Raw genomic sequence first — 20,663 nt, 5'->3', positions numbered from 1 at the left:
GAGAAGCCTGGTGGGCCACAGTCCCTGGCGTCGCAAGAGTTGGACATGACTTAGTGATTAAAACACCATCACCAAGTGTTTGATACATAAGCACTTAAATGGTAGCCCCTGTTACCTCCTAAATTGCAATTATTCTTTTCCATCATCCCCATTCCCCTTCACCATCATCTGAACTGGCAATTTTTCTATTGAACTTTATTTTTAACACATACGGGCTTGCTGCTCAGTCTGCATCCTCTTTGAGGTTACGATCTTCTGTGTTCCACCAGCAACAGAGCCAATTACTTCTGTCTTTCACAGAGCTTTCACTTTTTTCCTGAGTCAGTGAATAAATGAACACAGTTGATTCCACATCTGAACTCTCTGCTTCTTGGGTAACGATTTTCTCTTAAGCTTTTCCTATGTCTACCCAGAGTTTGGCCCAGAGCTCCGGCATTCATTTGGACCACAAACAAAGATATGAGACTGAAGTATCCCATTCGCAGCCTGAACAGTTTGCTTCCTCTCCCATCCTGACCCCCCAGTTACCTCTCCTCACTTCTTTCCCAGACTCAGCAACTTTGCCAGCTTCGCACAAGCAGGGAAGGGGAGGGAAGGGCAGGTGCTCCATGCCAGTAGGCACTGCAGGCTGGCGGGAGGGCAGGTGGGCGTGGAGCGGGCGGCTGGGGCTGGCCACGACTGGGGCTGTTTGGGGGCCTGTGCACAGCAGAGGCGGGTAAGGCATGGGGGAGGGCGTCTGCTTGGAGCCGGAGCCGGCCGGCTGCTGGCCTGCTCTTTGTGCTTGTCCTCCCTTTCATCCTGGCCCTCCGAGCCTGGGAGTTTCTCAATGGAACCGGCGTCTGGGGAATGCTCTGCAGGGGGTGGAGAGGGCTGGCCAACGAGGGGGGCATTCCAGGCATTCTTTACATCCTCCAGGAGCCAGGCGGTTGGGCGCAAGAGGGAGAAGCTGCCCAGCACTAGCGGGAAAAGGATTTCTTTGGAAGGAGAGAATAAAGGTGGCGGGGTGCCTTCCAGCAGCCAGGGACAGAGCTGGATAGGGGAGGGAAGGAAGGGCTATATAACTGGACAAACCCAGTTCTTCAGTGCTAAAGGCAGAAAGGGCAAGTTGGGACCCTCAGTCCAGGGCTCTCTCCCCTCTGTGTGCTTACAAGGGCAGAACTGCTGATGGAGGTATACCTGGGAGTCTTTTGGAGCTAAGAGCTGAGTTTTTGTTGTGTGTTTTGCTTTCATTAAGCAGGGTCTCCATTTTTCACCCCAGAGACTCCAAGGAAGGAGAAAACTCAAAGATCTGTGTCCCACTACCCAAACAGAATGACTGAAGCTATTTTCAATCACCATTCTCATTTTTAATGGGGTGGTTCTTTCCAGTCACAGGAGGGAAAAGGAACCATCAGGTAGACAGAATCAGGGCATGGAGTGAGGGAGCCAGAGACCCCTTCCAGATAGTGCAATGGGACATGTAGGCGTACAAAAGATCCCCGCCCCCGCCTGTAATCAGTAGGGAAGCACTGCAATAATACCTCCCTGTACACAAAACTTAGATGTCACAGTGGAATTCCCCAGAACATAGCATTCACATTACCGAAAGTAGTAAGATTCGCTTTTTTAAAAACACAGAGCTGAAAACATTAAAATAAATAAGAACTTTCTAGGGCCCTAAAGGCCCGGAGAAACAGATACATCCATTCTCAATAGCAGGAGCAGCTTGGAGGCTGGAGAAGTTCAGAGTCCTTGAGGTCCAAAGTGGGGTCCAGGGGAATCTGAGCCCCTTGAGATGAAGTCCATTAGCAGCCTGAGCCTTTTCAAGTCTTTTAGATTCATAGCAGCGACTCCATTTGCCCTACGGCATGAAGACCTCCTGGCTGACCCCGTCTCTCCCTCAGGTCGACAGCTGGTCCCTGGGTGTTCTCTACATCCTGGTGCATGACCACGAGACGCTGGTGAAACAGATCAGCAACAGGGCCTACCGGCGGCCTCCCAAACCCTCTGGTGAGTGAGGGATGTGGGCATTCTCATTCAGACCCTGGGTGTCCTTTGCTAATTCCTGATGCAGGAATTAAACAGTGACAGTAAAGTGAAGGTTCCCTGGTGGCTCAGACTGTAAAGAATTTGCATGCAAAGCTGGAGAGTGGGAAAAATCCCCCAGAGAAGAGAATGGCAGCCCACTCCAGTATTCTTGCCTGGAGAATTCTGTGGACTGAGGGAATTGTCTGCAATTGCAGCCTAGTGGGCTACAGCCATGGGGTTGCAAAGAGTCAGACATGACTGAGCAATTTTCACTCTCACTTTCCAAGTTTGGAGGATGGGAAAGGGGAGAGAACCTTTGAGGAAACAGAGGTTGTGTTCTCTTACTGCTCAGGTAAGTATGGAAGGGCACACTCTAGGAGACCATTCCCAAGACACCCCAGGGAAAACTAGCGGGGAGGGCCACATTCCAGGTTGAGCGGTTCTGTTAGGGGAAGCACACTGACTGAAACCGCCCACCCTGGCCAGGCACCATAGTAACCATTTGCATGAGTTCTTTTACAGGAGATCCTGGTAAGGAACACGGGACTAAGAAGCCTCCACCAACTGGCAGAGTTCAGGAAAGGTCAAAAGGAGACACCACATGTCCCACCACCCCCCAGAACCCTTCTCTCTGGCATCCACTTTGGCTGAACAAGACATGTACCACCAGGAAGGACTCTGAGTCAGAAGGACTGGCTAAGGGCAACCCAGAAACGAACCCCATCACCATAAAACCCGAGACTGCGAGCCACGTGGCAGAGCAGCTCTCCTGGGGTCCCTTACCCTCCTGCTCTCCACCCGGATGCCCTTTCCCAATAAAATCTCTTGCTCTGTCAGCCATGTGTCTCCTCGGACAATTCATTTCTGAGTGTTAGACAAGAGCCCAGTTTGGGAATGTGTATGTGAAGAGCTTCTAGCCCCACCTTGGCAGGACGGCATCACACACAGACTTACTCTTTACCGGAGCTAGGCACTGATAGCGTGCTCTTTCCAGCTCTCTGTGGCCCTACTATGGGGAGGGCACAGGCTACCCTGTACCCGCACGCAGGCGGGCAGCCGGCAGAGACCCTGGCCAGGCCTCCATGGCTCAGCGGCTGCAGCACCAGCCTTTGTTTAAGAAGTCCAGGAGTAAGAGCTACACAGCCCAGACCCTCCAGGGGACGCCGCCCCTCGCCCTGGGAAGGGTGGTCTCAAGCTGCCAAAGGCATCCTCGAGAAGGCATCGACCCGCTCAGAGGGGACAGTGGGCAAGGCAACCTGGAAATTAACAGGCAACCTAGACTCAGCCACGGGCCTTCCCCGCTGCTTCTCTACTCATTTCCCCTCTAGAGCTACCTTCTTGGTTCCACGGGGCTGAAGACATTGAACCCTCAACGCACTTCACTTGCCCACTGCCCACATCCAGCCCTCCCCAGGGCTCAACTGAAACCACCTCAGCCTTCTGGGCTGGGATGCGGGTCCTGAGAGGCAGGGAAGAAGGCAGTCTCCCCCTCAGGGTGGATCCAGCTGCATCTCAGAGCCTGCCCGCATGGGCAATACCCCCTCTTCAGCTGAGCTCCGAGCAGACCCTCAGTTCCTGCTGGTCACCCTCTGTCCCCTCCGGGCAGTCCAGCAGGGAAAAGCAGCTAGTCCCCAGGGGGTCCTGCCTCCAGCGCCTCAGGCCTCGGCTTCTGGGGCCCTCCAACGGGGGTGCCTCCAGCCCTATGAGGTTGTCCACAGACACAGAGCCCCGCAGTGGGGGCTCGGGGAGCCGTTCGGGCAAGTCCAGCTGGTCAAAGGACTCAGAGGACAGGATGCTATCCTCACTCACAGCCCCCGAGGGGCGGCTGGCCCGGGCTGGAGGGCGTGGGGAGGCCAGTTCATCCAAAGAGCCGAAGGTGGTGGGCGCTGTGTGCTCCAGGGCTGCGTGCGAGAACTTGCCGTTGTGTTTGAGAATGCCCTTGCGATGCGGCAGCCGCCCCGAGGCTGGAGGGGGCTTGTGCTCCATAGTATCCCCACTCACAAACACGTTCCCGGCATCTGTATCCCCACTCACAAACACGTCCCCGGCATCCAAGAGCTCCCCAGACTCGCTGGGCTCAGGCGAGGAGTAGTAGCCGGACTCCCGCTGGCGTGCCTTCTTGAGGATGCCCTTCTTGGGGAGCAGCGGGCCAGCCTGGCCTGGGTTGGCGGGGCTGGGGCCGGGCTCGGGGCCCTGCATCACCCCCTCTGCGGGATTTGACGTCTTCTTCTTGAGAATGCCTTTTGGCAGCTTGAGGCCACCCTTCCCAGGGCGAGGGGAGGCATCAGCGGCCGGGGACCCCTGGAAGGTCTGGGCCATGGCGTTCTCCTTGCGGGACTTCTTGAGCGAGTGCTGGCGCTCCAGGCCAGGGGCGAGGGCCCTGCCGCCCGGCGCCTGCTGCTTCAAGAAGCTGCAGACCTTGGCGCCATTCTCCAGGAGGGGGCGGGAGGAACGCCACAGCCACTGAGCCACGGAGGTCCGGCCAGTGTCACTGCTGGGGTGCCCGCCCTCGTGCGGGGCCCCCTGCTCCCCGACACGGGTGGTGTAGCCCCAGTTGACCCACCAGTGGCTGGCCACGTCCTCCAGGGTAGCCCGGCGGGTAGGGTTCACCATCAATAGCCACCGGATCAGGCCACAGGCATCTATGAGGGAGAGAGGGGCTTCAGCTCCACAGCCACAAGCTTGGGCACCCGCAGCATTCCTTCTGGCTCACCCCATGGATGCTAAGACGGGGCTCCCTCCCAGGACAGCTGTGCCCCCAGGCAGGCTCCCCAGTCTCCAGGACCACCCACAGCCATGTTTACAGGTCTGCTCCTTTGCTCCAGTGAAATGCAGGCCTCTGGGGCTGGGGGCTGTGCTGCTCAAGAGTAAACCAAGGTCCTCACACCCTTCTCACCTTATACATCGTACATGAAAGGACAAAAAGATTTCTAAGGACAAACGCCGTAGGAAATGAGACAACTGTGGCAGAGAGGATCTAAACTAGGCTTTAGGAAGCACTTCCCAAATCAGCATGCCCATAAAGGAAGATTTAGCCCTTCCTTCCTTGCGGGTCACAGACACAGGAGGCAGGGAGAGGAGAGCAGGAGGTGGGGTGGAAGGTACCTTCATCTACACTGGGTTGCCGTCTTCACTTAGTGAAAGCGAAAATCGCTCAGTCACGTCTGACTCTTTGCAACCCCATGGACTGTAGCCCACCAGGCTGCAATTGCAGACAATTCCCTCAGTCCACGCAATTCTCCAGGCAAGAATACTGGAGTGGGTTGCCATTCCCTTCTCTGGGGGATCTTTCAGACTCAGGGATCGAACTCCAGTCTCCAGCTTTGCAGGCAAATTCTTTACAGTCTGAACCACCAGGGAAGCTTCACTTTACTGTCACTGTTTAATTCTTACATCAGGAATTAGCAAAGGACACCCAGGGTCTGGATGAGAATGCCCACATCCCTCACTCACCGGAGGGTTTGGGAGGCTGCCGGTAGGCCCCGTTGCTGATCTGCCTCACCAGCGTCTTGTGGTCCTGCCCATCAAAGGGCATGGAGCCATGCACCAGGATGTAAAGGAGAACGCCCAGGGACCAGCTGTCCACCTGAGGGAGAGCCGGGGTCAGCCAGGAGGTCCTCGTGCTGCAGGGCAAACAGCTCCAGGCTCCCCTTCAGTACCCATGAGGGGGAACCCAGAGCCCGGAGCATCCAGGGACCACCTCCTTCTAGTACCCAGGGGCAGAGAGGGCCATACTGTAGAAGGGACTGGGAGTCATGGAGAGAGGTGTCACCTGCCTCTGCTTGGGGAGGCTGGCTGGGGGCTAGGAAAGGCAACGGGAATGCAGAAGGTGTGGGGCACAGAGCCACGCTGTCAGGGGTCAGAGGACTTAAGCTCTCATGCCAGTTTCGCTACTCCCAGTTACAGAACTGGCTAGGCACTGCTTTGGTGGGGAAGTGAGTCTTGCAATCTGAGAAAGGGAATCATTAGAAAACCAGCTCATCCCTCTCTCAAGGTCTAAGCCAAGAGATTAGGAGGAGGCCAGGTACTCACCTCTGGTCCTGTGTAGGGCTTTCCATTGACGATCTCGGGCGAGGCGTAGAGGGGGCTCCCGCAGAACGTCTGCAGGAACTTGCCTTGGTGGTAGAGGTTGGAGAGGCCAAAGTCAGCAATCTGTAGGATTGGGTCAAACACGGACAGGGTCACACCAAGGCCTGGATTATTTTGTAGCTCCTGGTCTGCCCCTCTCCAGACCCTGAGGAAACACAGGCTCTGGCAGAAGGAAAGGGTGCCCATGACCTCTACCCCATACTGGGTACTACCAACACAGCTCAGGCCCTGGAAGAAAGAGCCCTTCAGAGGCTGTGTCAATGAGGTGTGCCTGGGCAGAGGTGAGGGGAGCTCCAGAGTCCTCACTGTTCCCCAGGCCCTTTGCTCAGGCTGCGCTCCACTCCAGGGATGCTCACTCTGCCTACACACGTCCTACCAACCCAGAAGGCCCACCTCGGCCCGGAAGCCTTCCATTGCCCTGAGATCTCCTCTTCCCATAAAGCCGTACGACTTCCAATGACTCACAGAGGGCCCTGCTTGTCAGTTCTGTCTCCTCATGCTACCATGTCAATATGCTCCCCACGTGGATCACCTGCCCCGACCCCTTCTGCAGCTCCTCGCACCGCTGTGACCCATGGACGGGACTAACGGCCGCTTAATGACTGAAGGACGGCTCTCAGTTGGAGGGGGAGAGACAGTGTCTCACGTCAGTGCCAAGGACTTCAGAACACAGTTACCCCGTGGGCTTGGGTTTAGATTAGGGCCATCATTACGGCCCAGGAGAAGCAATCTTCTTACAGGAAGGGCCTCCTGAGCCCTCGGATACTGGAGGTTTGAGGACCCCCGAGCCCATCTTCTCGCTCCTCAGAGAGACCCTTCCCCCAACTCTCCTCAGACAGAGGCTGAGACCTATGCCCTCTCACTCGTAGCCTTCCTCCCCAGCAGAGGGCCACGTGTGCCCAGGGTGGGGAGGAGCTGTTTATGAACTCCTTCTTTTATGGGTTTTATTGGCCTCTTATCAAGCAGTTACCTATTGACGCCCATAACGAGGCAGATGACTGGTACAGATGGGAAAGTTCATGCCTGCCTGGACTGTGTGCATTTATTGGCTCTGGCCTCCCCCTCCCCGGTTAGCATCAAAGCGAGCCCCACCTACTCCGGGAATTGGAAAGGAGAATGAACTCAGGGCACCTCAGGGCACAGGTCAGGGGCCACCGGGGAAGAGGCTGTGACCTGAGTTCGGGAAGATTCTGAGGAGGGTCCAAGTGCAGAGTCAGAGCCCTTCCAGGTGTCTGCAGGCCAGGCTCTTGCTGTCTGCCCCTTCCAGCTCTGAGATCCGAGCTTATCACGTCAACACGTCTCAGACCTAAACTTAACTACTTAGCCATGGGAATTCAGCAGCAGAAGGAAGCAGGAAGCTGGTGCTGGAGTGCTTGCTGTGGTGAAAGGTGCAAAAGGGCTCCTTAATGGTAGCAGATTAAAGTGCACATGCCTGCGTGTGTATGTGTGCCTGCATCTCTGTGCACACGTGCAGGTGGGAAACACGCAGGCCACGGCCTCTCCCTGCCAGTCCCAAGGCTGTGAGCAGCAACCAACCCTAGATCTAGACTCCTTCAACCTTGTGACGTTGAGGGAGTTAGCAGACTGGTTCCAGCTGACCTTGCTAGCCATGGGACCTTGTGCAAGACACTCCTTATCACGAGGCCTCAGTTTTCAACCCACAGAAGGAAGTGCTGAAATGGAGGGCGGCTGAGGTCCTTACCGGGACTCAACTCCTCCTGGAATCTCCTAGACACTAAAAGATGCTTAGCTGGGGCCAGTGCAGACGGTCTGGGGAGGGGTGGGGGAGCAGTTTTAAACAAGCAGTGAGGCTCACCTTGATATTTCCGTTGGCATCTAAGAGGATATTCTCCAGTTTGAGATCCCGGTGGACAACCCCGTTCTGAAAGAGGGAGGGCAGGGGTCAGGGGAAGGCCATCGGGGGAGACGGACATGAAGACCTAGTCTGGACAGTGAGGAAACACGAAAGGTGGGGTAAAGGCAGGGAGCCCATCTTCACCGGTACAGCAAACCATAGGTCCTTCCAACCCCAGCCAAGAGACTTGAAGCCAGAGACGCCAACTCCCATCTCGCCTTTGTTTCTTGCTCCCTGTGTGGTCCTGGCAAGTTGCAGGACCTCTCTGGGAAAGCCAGCCCCCGGGCCCAGGGCCCGCCCCTCGGCGCGGGGCCCACCCACCTGGTGGCAGTAGTGCACGGCGGAGACGATCTGCCGGAAGAAGTGCCTGGCCTCGCGCTCGCTGAGCCGCTGCCGCCCGCTGATGTAGTCATACAGGTCACCCCGGCTGGCGTACTCCATGACGATCACGATCCTGCTGCTGTTCTCAAACACTGGGGCAGAGCGAGGCAGCAGAGTCAGGCCCTGCGGGGGGCACACTCCCACCAGGGGCCACACCCTCCTCCTGGCCCCAAAGCAGACATCTGTAAGGGGCTAGGATGCTGCCCGCTGATGCTCCCAGCACCTCCCAGTAGCAATGAGTTCAGGCCAAGAGGACTGGCTCACTTCCCTCTCCTTGGAAGTTCAGGCTTCTGAGCATTCTTAAAACTACCCTACCAAGACATCACTGGATAAGAATGAAAAGTCAGGCTCCCTGGTTCAGAACTCAGTACTTTTTTGCCTGGTGACCTTCAGCAAATCTCTTCCAGATACCTCAGTAAGGACACAGGTTTGGGATTCGAATCCTGGCCCCTTCACTTACTAGCTGGGTGACCACGGCAAGTCATTCAATCAGTGCGCCTCAGTTTCCTCGTTTGAAGAGGGGTAATGGCAGCAATTTCACAGGGCTGGGGCGAGAAATAGATAAAAACAAGCGACAGCTCTCGGGCTGGCTGAGTGAGCTGGTGTGGAGCCTGACAAGCAAGCAAGCACTCAATAGATGGTTGCTAAGCTGCTAAGTCACTTCAGTCGTGTCTGACTCTGTGCGACCCCATAGACGGCAGCCAACCAGGCTCCACCGTCCCTGGTATTTTCCAGGCAAGAACACTGGAGTGGGTTGCCATTTCCTTCTCCAATGCATGAAAGTGAAAAGTGAAAGTGAAGTCGCTCAGTCGTATCCGACTCTTAGCGACCCCATGGACTGCAGCCTACCAGGCTCCTCCATCCATGGGATTTTCCAGGCAAGAGTCCTGGAGTGGGGTGCCATTGCCTTTATTATTAGCATCCTCATGCATAAACTTGAAAAATAATACTCAGAAGATCAGAAGAGGATAAAAGCATATGAAAGTGGTTTGTAATCCATGGTAGAGCTGAGACACTCATCACTCTGAACTTCTTTGATTTCCCGTCCAGAGTATTCAGGCTTGGGCCTTGTACACAGAAACAATCAATAAATATTTGATAATTAATTGACTGGCTGGGCTCCTGGCGGTCAGCCTATTCCAGCTGGCTCATTCATCTCCACGTGTGGGAGGGGCCCGCTTGCCACCACAGGCCTCGTCTGTTCTCCTGGAAAAGCAGGGAACGGCTGGTTCATCAAACTGGCCCTGCAGCTGGGTGTGTGTCAAAACATGTATGTCCATGATATTGCATCTTTGTGTCAAGTGGGTCCTATGAGTCTGGCTTGCTCAGCCAACCCCAGAGCAATTCCTGTCTAGCCTGGGAGAAGGAGTTGAGAGAGGAGGCTACTCCCAGGGAGAGTCCGAGCTCCCAAGCAGTTGGGTATCTGGCCAGGAAGACTGCTTTTTCCCAGGAGAGCACCGTGGCCCAGACTGCTGGGGCCTGCCTAGAGACTCCAACCCTGTGGGTCTCTACAACCCTGCAGAGATACAATCAGCCTTCTCAGCCACTTGCTTGGCTTCCTCATGGGACGGGGTCAGGCCAGGGGACCATGGCAGTTGTTCTGCTCTTAAGCCTTCCTCTAAACAGAACTTGAGAGAGGAGACCTCTCTTCCTCCCATCAGGAATATTCAGGCTGAGAGCAAAGTCACAGGCTCCCTTCCTCCCTCCCGCTGTTCCTGCCATTCCTCGCTTCCTGCCTAACTGATATTATGTAAAGGCTGCCAGCAGACAGGAGTGTGTGGGAGGCCGTTCCCTGTCTTTCCCGAGTCACCATCTCTCGCTCACTTTGTTGTCTGGGTCACAGGGAGCAGGGCAGCTGGAGTGGAGAGCCAGCACTGATGTCAGTGCAAGAGGAGGCTGCAAGATACGAGGACGGGTAGGAACCGGCCTCACGGCGGGAATGATTCAGAGGACAGGAGGCCTGGCTCTTGAGACGTACAAAGAAAGAGAGCACCCACACGCCTGAGACAGGCGCAGGTCTCCGTATGTTTCAGCTTCCCCCACAGTGCCAAGGCTCTCACTGGGTTTGGGGAGGCAGTGTTAAAGTATGGGAAACCTAAGAACAAAAATGCCTACAATCTGTGGAGTTCCTCTCCTGAGCCGAGTACTTGGTGACATTAAATTTGATCTTTGCAACAACCTTGTGACGTAGGTGAGATTATCTCATTTTACAGAAGAGGAACTGAGACCCAGAGACTACATTAAATTACTTGCTTAAAGTCATGCAGCTGGGCTTCAAATCCAGCTCCTGCCCAAGCCTAAAGCCCATGCGTTTTTCTACTCCTGTGTGTCATCTGTTCCGACTGCGTGCGTGCACACACACACACACACACACACTCTCCGCATCAAATGCTCTGCCTCTGTACCTTCATGGATGGCAATGATGTGGGGGTGGTTGAGTGATGACATGATCTCAATCTCTCGCCGAATGTGCATCAGATCTTGCTCATCTTTGATTTTGTCTTTCCGGATTGACTTGATGGCCACCTGGGAACAGAGGGTGCAGGAAAGTGAGGAAGAAGGCCTGGCAGGCAAAGGCATCCCTGAGGATACTCTGGGGGAGCACTGACCCTGGTGATCTGCCTCCAGCTGCTACAAAGGCCATAGGTTGCACCCAGAGAAGCCTCTCTACCCTTCACTGGGGCAGGCAGCAGAGAGGCTAGAGAGAACCTTCTCTGGCGAAGATTCTTGCCTGGGTTGGGTGCGGTTTATGTAGCAAGAATGAGGATAAGTCGATGACCTCACTCAGAGTATGGATAGGGGAAGACGGTAGGTAACAACCTGTACTTGTAAGGCCGATGCTTCATGATTCAAAGCAAATTTATCTTGATCCACCACGAGGAAAGGACTGGGCCTCTTTTGCTCCCCACTGGGTGGCGAGCATGGCTCCTGGCACGCAGTAGACACTGAATAGCCATTTGTTGCAGCTGTCACTGAGCTGGCCCTCTCAACCAGCCTGAGAGGCAGGCGCGGAAAGCACCACCATCCCCATTTCCAGGTGAGGAAGCGTGCTCCTAGAGAGGCTGTTTCCCTCCTGTTCAACATCACACAGGCACTCACTGGCACAGACTGGCTTGCACTGTTGACCCACGTCTGATACTTTTTCCACCACAGCCCTCTACTTTGCTACAGTCTCTAGCTAACAGGTGGGAAACAACCCAGAGGCCCATTAACGGATGACTGATCAGACAAAATATGTTACGTTCACACAATGGAGTATTATTCAGCCACAAAGGAGAATGAAGTACCGATACATGCCCAACACGGACAAACCCTGAAAGCATGCTCAGTGAAAGAAGCCAGACACACAGGGACAAATGCACAACTCTACTTATCTGAGTAACTAGGATAGACAAACACACTGCACAGAGAGCAGGAGGCTGGTTAGCGGGGTGGGGGTGGGGAGGCGATGGGGAGTTATTGCCTAGTGGATACTGAGCTTCCATTTGAGATGATGAAAAGGTTTTGGAAATGCAGAGTGGTAATGATGTACAGCACTGTGCATGTACTGCATCGCACCCTTAAAATGATGACAGTGGTAAATTTCATATGTCTTACCCCACATACAAAAGTGAAGTCGCTCAGCTGTGTCTGACACTGTGCAACCCCGTGGACTGTAGCCCACCAGGTTCCTCCCTCCATGGGATTCTCCAGGCAAGAGTACTGGAGTGGGTTGCCATTTCCTTCTCCAGGGGATCTTCCCGACCCAGGGATTGAACCCGGGTCTCCCACATTGTAGGCAGACGCTTTACCTTCTGAGCCACCAGGGAAGTCCCTGCTTACAAAAAGATCACTCAAAAAAAATTATGAAAAAAGTACTAGCGTTTTCAATCCAGGTTAATAGTAAGGTCTCTCCCCCAGCACCAAACAACCAGACGGTTAAACAGAGTCCTCTGGGCTTTGCTACCTTGTCTGTAAAGGTGAACATGCCATTTAAGGATTAAACTCTGGCTGGTACCTGCGGTGGGTTCAGGAAGGGTGGAGTGAGGCAGAGGAAATGGAGAAAGAACTGCCAAGAAGCCGCTTAAGCACAGCTCTTAGACACAGAGGGGTCCAGGGCCTCTGATCCGCCCCACGGAGCAGCCACACAGGAAACGCGCGTGCGGAGTGCGGGCAGTCGGGGAACCGGGCTGGACTAAGGAGGATGTCTGCCATGCTCTCCTTCTCTGCCTCTGTGAAACGACCGTATAAATGCCACGGGCCACGGGAGATGCAACGCGGGCACCGGGGCCGGGCGGGGGAGGGCGAGGTGTCCCCGACGCGGGCCGTTCCGACAGGTCCTGTGCGAAGGCACGGGAGGCAGACACAAGACTCCCCCTTCCCCGGAGCCTGGCGAGTTGTAAGAAACCCGAGGAAAACGGCCCCTGGTTCATTCCCCAGGAGGGTTTGCCGCCCCTCGAGGTTCAAAGGAGCCGGAAAAAGGAGCCCGGGGGCGGGGCCGCCCACCCCTTCCCAGGGCTCTGGGCAGACAAAGGCTTCCTGCTTCCGACGCGCCCGCGGGCCTGTGTCCCCTCAGCCAGGAATGCGGAACCGCCGCGATCCGGCCGAGGAGCGCGCACAAAGCCCCGGCCGGTCACCCCAGCAACGGGCCAGGGACGGCGAGCCTGAAAGAGGGGCGGCCGGCGGGAGGGGCGGTCCCCTTGGCGCCTCCTGCCCACGCCCCCGCAGGGGCCCCGCTGCAGCTGCAGGGCCGGCGGCGCCCCGGGCGTCTCCTCCCGCCCTCCAGCCCTCCCGCTCCAAATGACCCCGAGGAGCGAGCGAAGCAGAAAAATCCCCAGCTTAGAACTGGACAGGGGGTGGGGACGGGGGAAGGGGCTTAAATCCTCCTCCAACTACAGGCTTCAACCGGCAGCCTGGTTCCTGATCACCTCTCCTATACCTTTCTTCTCCCCCTGAAGGGGAGATATTATGGACTAGTTCTCTCTTTAAATTCTTTGTTTTAAAAATCAGGTAATACCCCGAGCTCTTTAGATAAAGGGCCATAAATTGAATCTATTTATATAAAAGGAAAATCACATATAAATCACATACTTAGATAATGAAACAAATATTTGAGAATTTAAGATACATATGCAAAACCTAGGCATATCTCAGATGTACAACTGTGCACACACAAACATACACAATGAGCAAATCACTGTAGGCGGGGTCAGAGCTCTAAAGAAGACAGGCCTAACAGAAGAGAGGTCTCAGAAAAGGAAAGGGCCCTGAGGGGTGCTAGGAGGAGTCACTGCATGGATAGAAGGGTGTACAAGTTGAACCCTGAAATCCATTCTGGAAGCCTACAATTAAAACCAGCATTATTAATCCTCAATGGACAGCTCCATCGCCCTGCCAGCTCATGCTCTGGTCCCATTATCTATGCTAGGTCTTAGGAGACCACAGTTTGGCTGGTACTTCCCAGGAAGGAAACAGGTTAGGTCATCGAGCCGCCACCAGTCCTCAAGCAAGTGACAGACACGAAGAGTGATGTATCACTGCCCTGGTGGGCCTGGGGCACTTCCCCCACCCACCCTAGCCCCACCAGACAGGCCTCTAACTGCTGGAGAGCCTGTCAAGGTATATAAGATAGAGCAACAGCTCAGGCTTATAAGGGGCTCAGCATACAGAAAGACACTCAACTGTTTACTGGTGAACACAAATCACAAATAAATATTTATTGGTTACATCACTGGGCTGATCCCTGGGACCTACGGGACCAGTGCCCAAGTAAGATTTTCTGCCCTTTTTGTGAGGCATGGGTGGAGTCAACCTTGTTTACTAAAACTCATTTTGAGAGACCTTTGTTCTCGTGAGCAAGTAGTTGAGGAACCACTCTCTAGAATTAAAATATAGTGATCAGACTAAAGGAAGAGAAAGATAGTCGCTGAATGGATCACCCAGAGGCAGGAAAGCCACCTGCATACCGACAATCCTGGTTCATCCCATGTAATTAATAGTGCCCTTCTTACTCACCGAAGTATTCAGGCTGAGATGTTATATTACATGGCCACCCTACTCAGAAGGGCCAGGAAATTGACACACAATAATGACAATATAAATGTGAACATTAGATCAGTGGAGGGGCACCAAGAGCCCAGGTATCTAATCTTTATTTGCCCCTTTGGAGCTATGCAACTCAAGACAAGTCACTTAAATGATCTGGTTAACTGGTCTGGCTAGTTCTAATGTTCTCATCTGAAAAATAAAAGGGCATCTATTCTCCAAACATTTGCTGAACGCCTACTACATGTCTGGCCCTGCAGTAGGTGCTGGATTCAGACAAAAGCTGGACAGTCCCTGCACCAAGGCCCTTGATCCAATCAAATGTGATTGAGATCCCTGCCCGCCCAGGGGCTCCAAAAGCACTGGAGAGCTTTGCCTGGAGGAGCAAGGTCAATCAACCCTGGGAGAAAACTTTTAGATCTTGAAGTGGGGTTTACCAAGCCAAGGCACATAGGCTTTTGGAGGGAGACAACAAGGGCATTCCAGGCAGACAGAAAGGTTTGAGAACACACCAGAAAGAAAGGAAAGGAACTATTCGTGAATTTGCACACTAGGATCTCTGAGCTCGCTTCTAAACTCCAGCATTTTCTGATGAGCTTCTTCAGAAATGGGTCACCTGCTATCATGCCAGGAAGGTGCTGGCCAAGGGTTGTTATAATGGGCTTATTCAGAGGCCCCATGCCATAACCGTGTTAACCTACCTGAGCAAAATTCCTATTGCTACCAGCCCAGTGGTTTTCTTGCCTCTGCGGCCCTGCCTGCCCAAGGCAGCATGGCTAATTCCCTATCCGATTTTGCAAAACCAAACATTGCAGTCCAGAAAGGTGACTCTTCCCAGGTTCCTCAACAAGGCCAGGCTGTCAGGATCCAAGATGGAGGGTTGCTGTGTGGAGAAGCTACCATCTCAGAAGACAAAAGGTCTTTACAGATGTTCTGGCCTGCCTCTAACCCCTGGGGAAGGGAATAACCCACACCCTGCCTTGGGCTGGGCTGTGCACCACCAGCCACCATCAACACACTTACAGATAGACAAACATGTTGGACAGATGGGTGCTGAGATCAGTTGGTTAAACACTGCCTTCTCTCCTTCTAATCCCCATAGGAACTCAGATCAAGAATAATATGCATTCAGGAGAGGATGGCAGAAAGATCTTAGAAAAAGATGACCTACAGGTACTGGCTGCAGATGACAAGAGAGAGGGTACAAATTGGGCATCTCTGGTCATAGCTATCAGCCAGAGTTGGAGCCAAGATCTTTGACTCCTTTTTGGCCTTTCACAGAGCAGCTGCCTCTGGGAGGCAGGCTGAGGAGCTGGAGGATGACCCATTTAGATTACAGAGGAGAAGCTGGGCTGGGCTGGCAGGGTGGAGATAGGCCTGGGGGTGGCTCACCATCCCACCAAGCCTTCCAGAGAACCCAGCAGGGACCAGGAATGGGTTCTGAGGGGAGGGGGCGCTGCCTCCCCTAAATCCCATGCTGTGCCCACCCCTTCTTTGCCACCCTCCAGCCCGCTCTGCCAGACAAAGCGCTTCCCTACCCAGCCCTACTGCACGGCTTGGCCAACGCCCAGGAACAGGAGTCACCTGCAGCCAAAGTCTCTCTCCCTGCCCTGAGCAGGCAGGTGCAGCAGGCGCTGGGAGGGCAGCATCACACAGAGGAGGCCTCTGGCACCTGGCCCGGTGGCCGCCCTTCTCTGGATCAGGGGCTAAAGGAGAGACTGGGACTCTGAACAAGGCAGAGGCCAAAGGGCACATGCCATTCTCTTCCTCAGGGCAGCAAAGACCCAGGATGGCGGGACTCCGCCTTCCCCAGGAGAGGGAGAGGAGGACCGTGACAAAGCCAGCCCTGCTAGGGTAACACCGCTACCGTGAATGTCAGCTAACATGCACATTACCTTATTTAACCCTAGGCGAACCCCCACGAGGCAGGAGTTATTACAATCCCCACTTTACAGATGAGGAAGCTGAGACGCAGAGAGGTCACATGGCTCGGAAGGAGCAGAGCCGGGATTTTGAATGCTTGCACCCTGATGATGAGCTGAGCAGTTTTCCTGACAAAGCAAAAGCCTTGAACGTAGTATAGTTCACCTACTCAGGATCCCTGGGCGCAGGCAGTGAGGATGTGGGGGTGGGGCTTGTTCCCGAAGACTCTTCCCACTCTCAGTGTGCCTGGAGCTCTGGGAAGGGCAGTCAGAGCTAGCTGCTGGAATGACAAAGCAAACTGAGGCAAGCCTGGGCTCAGCCCAGAGCCAGCTCCCAGTTGGAGACTCAGTCCTGGTCATTTCGCGCTGGGTGGTCAAGTCAGGAGCCGATGTTGCAGGCATGCCACTAACCACCCCCGGGACATGTCACTTGCCCTCCCTGGGCTTCAGTTTCCCCATCTGTCAATGAGGGGATCAGACCATATCGGTCATGTTCAAACATTTTGAAATCCCACGCAACAATCCAATATAAAAATGAGACAGAAGCTCCCCTGGCCCAGATCACTCTCCCCTGGGACTCCCCTCTGCTCGTGCAGGTAAGAACTCTATGCAGATCACCCTAACAGCTGTGGTGGACTCCACCATTCCAGGCACCCAGCAGGTGCTTTTCTTCCTGGGGGAGGGCGTAGGTCAGGAGAGCTAGGAGAGTCACAGGAGGAAATGTCATGTGGATACCAGGAATGTACTCAGAGCTAGAAGATCCAGAGCAAATATTTATTTTTCTTTTAATGTCCTCCTGGAGTGGCCCTTAGTCCTGCCCACCTGCCCCTCCCCGCAGACAATCCCATCGGGCCCCTGAGAATCCCATCAGACAGGCTGGGAATTGGTAATGGGGCGGAAGTCACCCAGCAGGCTTTCCTCTGACCCTCCTCCCCAAAGACCTTGGTTCATTTTGGGGGAGGTCGTGGGCTGCTCCCACACTCCTCTCCTGGGGCACCAAGTCAGTCTTTCTTCAGGGAGGACACTGCAGAGGCAGGAGTGGGGTGCAGTGGAGTAGAGGATTCCTCTCCAGAATTTAGAGAAACCAGAGTTTAGCAGCGTGTAGAGCTGCTCTCCAAGGAGGTCGGAGGCCCTGAGCAAACTCCCAGCAGAAGTACAGGGTGATCTACGGATCAGGGAGCACGTCCCATTCCTACTTATCTTGGCTCCCTGGAGACAAGAGACATGAAGCCAGGGAGCACTTTTGAATTCTCTGTTCTGATGTAATAAGAGCTGAAATCTCTGCCTACAGCCACTGAGGTTTGCAAACTGAAAGCTGGTTTATCTCATTCCAGAATCAATGATCTCTCCCTTTCTCTCTTATACACACACACACCCCATACACACGCAGTGACCCAGGTCAAGAGCTTAATGGGGTTTCTGAATTTCAGCCTCAGTTTCTAGGCCACCCCATTCCTTACCAATCCAGTCTGCCCCCCAAGAGGTATGAGCCACAAGCCACAAGCAGCTATTTTTCAGCTGAGCCCCTAACAAAGCCTGGGTCCAGCAGTCTCAAGCCTGGAGGCTTATTGGGCCATTACACTTTATAGAAAGAGAAAGAAAAGGAAAGTCAGGAAGTACATGATTGCCCAATAGCTGTAACCTGGCAGTGGGCACCTGGGGACTGTGCCAGGCGTTAGCAGGAAAAACATACTCGGTTCTATTGATGGAGCCATAATCCACTCCCTTTCCCCAGCATCCACTCTCCTTCACCAATGAAATGACTTCCTGAATTTCAAACCAGCTACTGGCTGCAAAAGCAAACAATCTGGGGAGGTGACTTGCTGCCATAGCCAATAGGCAAACCACGGCCGTGCACACAGGCACATCTCATAACCAGCACCCAACTGGATTTGGCAAAACAATCCCTAAACCACCTGCTTTTAAAAGGCTTCTTAAAATACAGATTATTTAGGGACTTGTCTGGTGGCTCAGATGGTAAGAGTCTGCCTGCAATGCGGGAGACCTGGATTGGATCCCTGGGTTGGGAATATCCCCTGGAGAAGGAAATGGCAACCTACTCCAGTATTCTTGCCTGGAAAATCCCACAGACGGAGGAGCTTGGCAGGCTAAAGTCCACGGGGTCACGAAGAGTCAGACACGACTGAGCCATGAATACTTTCACTTTCGACCTTTCTGGAGGTTCAGTGGTTAAGACTCGGTGCTTCCACTGTAGCGGCACGGGTTTCATCCCTGATCCCACACACTGCACAGTGTGGCCAAAAAAAAACACAGATTATTTGGCCCCATCCTAGATCTTCAGAATGAAATCCTCCCAGTGCGGAACCAAAGAAGTGTCTTCAATAAGCACTCAGGTGATTCCAATGTACATTAAGCTCAAGTTAGGGAACCACTGTTAATTTCTGCAAACTTGCCATCCTTTTAGGGCTGGTCTTCCCAAATCAGTTCTCATTGAAGGGTCTATTGTCAGGAAACAATTTAAATTCATATTTGTACCTCATTCAATCTTCATAGAGACTCTGAGGGAGCCCATATTTTCTTCATTTTTGCAAAAGGAGAAACTAAGTACAGAGAAAACAAACTGCATAAGGACACACATTAAAGGACTCCCCCGGTGACTCGGTAGTAAAGAATTCGTCTGCAATGCAGGACATGCGGGTTTGATCCCTGGGTCGGGAAAATTCCCTGGAGACTGAAATGGCAAACCATTCCAGTATTCTTGCCTGGACCATCCCATGGACAAGGGAGCCTGGTGGGCTATACAGTCAATAGTGTCACAAAAGAGTTGGACATGATGAGCAACTAAACAACCCACAGATTACTACTACTATACACACCTGCATCCCAAACGAACAGGACACGTCCCTGAAAAGGCCCCGAATCCAAAGGTACCTTGGGGCACAGTGGATCTTTCCACTGTGGTTTCACATTTACCAGAGTTAAAAACACATCATAATAAAACTTTGATTGAATGTCAGAGCTGGCAAGGACCTAAGTGTCAAACCCACCCACGCCCCTCAGGAGGGAGGGATATCTCCATCGTCTCCTGGGCTGCCAAACTCCCAGAACTGAACTGAGGAACTGGACGCCTCATTCCTTTATTCAGTCGGCTACACATACGCACTACCCCCACTAAGATCAAGTGCCTTCTACTTCCTCTTCCCATGCTACTCCATTGGAGAGTCTGTTACAAACAAAATTCCACTAAAGTCTCATCTCTAGGGACCCTCCTCACCCTGCCTCACTTTGGAAGCCATCACTTGCTGACCAGAGTTGCTCGGGTTCTCAGGTCCATGACCGTTGTCCCTATACTCATGGACAAATGTATAGAGAACACCATCAGCGCGCGCACGCACGCATAAACCCACGCACAAACCCACCCACACCCACACCCACACCCACACACACACACACACGAAGATGGAGACTGAAGGCAAGCAACCCCACCGAGCAGGCCGCTGGCCGGCCCACCCTCCGCCCCTCCAAAGGCGTGGCCGAGCCCGGAGCCCGCCGGCCGGCGCCGCCGAGGGCGCCGCACTCACCAGGCGCCCGGAGCTCTCCCGCGCCTTCTTCACCTTCCCGTAAGTCCCCTTGCCCAGGGTCTCCAGGAACTCGTAGCGGTGTCGCAGGTTGTGCTTGTGGTGGTGCCGCTTCACCGCCTGCTTCTTCATCAAGGGCTTGGGCGACTTGAGAAGCCCGTCGGCCAGGGGCCGGACCAGCTCGGCGGCCAGCGCGGCAGTGGCCGAGGGCGCAGGGCCGAGGCGCCGGGGGAAAGGCAAGGACTCCATGGTCAGACGGCGAGCGCGGGCAGAGGGGGTCGGCGGCTCAGCAGAACCGAAGACCCGGACACCTGTGCGGCTTACGCCCTGGCACCCAAGCTTGCACCTGCGCTCGCGAGCCGGCGCGGAGCTGCAAGAGATTATAAACGCCGGGAGCCCGCGGGCGGACCACGCCCCACGGCGTCCATTGGCCGGGCCGCCCGGAGCGCGTGACCAGGGCCGCTGGCATTGGCTCCTCCCGCGAGGCGGGGAGAGTGACAGTGGAGCCCCGCCCACCCGGGCTCCCGGGGTGACTTGCAGCGGAAGGGGCGCGCGGGGCGGCCGCTGGGGCGGGGCGGGCTGGGGTTGATGCTGCCGGGACCCAGAAGCTTTGAGAGCCCCTACATTGCTCTGTGCCTCTCAGAGGCTCTTGGTACTGCCTAGAGCCACCTGTTGTCCTTTCACCGCGCTGTTCTCAGTTAGCAAGAGGCAAACTGACAATGATACTGTCCCCCAAAGGATTTCTCCATCCTGAGTGATTTGCTTCTCCCAAGTAAAAATCCATAAAGTCACTCCACTTCTCTGAGACCATAAGGAGGAAAAAGGGATGGATTGGAATGGAAGCAA

At 54.4% G+C, this 20,663-nt stretch overlaps 1 protein-coding gene across 2 annotated transcripts; it reads right to left on the bottom strand.

Annotated features, from left to right (window-relative positions):
• Positions 1-1,328: 1,328 nt before the first annotated feature.
• Positions 1,329-20,175, bottom strand: NUAK2 (NUAK family kinase 2). 2 transcript variants are annotated; one of them, XM_040262977.1, is made up of 7 exons: positions 19,821-20,175; positions 10,738-10,858; positions 8,273-8,424; positions 7,913-7,978; positions 6,040-6,159; positions 5,461-5,593; positions 1,329-4,649 (listed from the first exon to the last, which is right to left on the bottom strand). In XM_040262977.1, the coding sequence occupies exons 1-7, from the start codon at positions 20,064-20,066 to the stop codon at positions 3,553-3,555; spliced, it is 1,935 nt and encodes a 644-aa protein (XP_040118911.1). In that variant the 5' UTR covers positions 20,067-20,175; the 3' UTR covers positions 1,329-3,552. The 2 variants fall into 2 exon arrangements, with proteins under 2 accessions (XP_040118911.1, XP_040118912.1); XM_040262978.1 differs by lacking the exon at positions 19,821-20,175 and adding an exon at positions 14,327-19,781.
• Positions 20,176-20,663: the final 488 nt, after the last annotated feature.

The sequence above is a fragment of the Oryx dammah genome, unplaced genomic scaffold, assembly GCF_014754425.2.
Source record: "Oryx dammah isolate SB20612 unplaced genomic scaffold, SCBI_Odam_1.1 HiC_scaffold_21, whole genome shotgun sequence".
NCBI lineage: Eukaryota > Metazoa > Chordata > Mammalia > Artiodactyla > Bovidae > Oryx > Oryx dammah.
The sequence above is the reverse complement of the archived record's forward strand: the minus strand, read 5'-3'. Positions and strand labels throughout refer to the sequence as shown.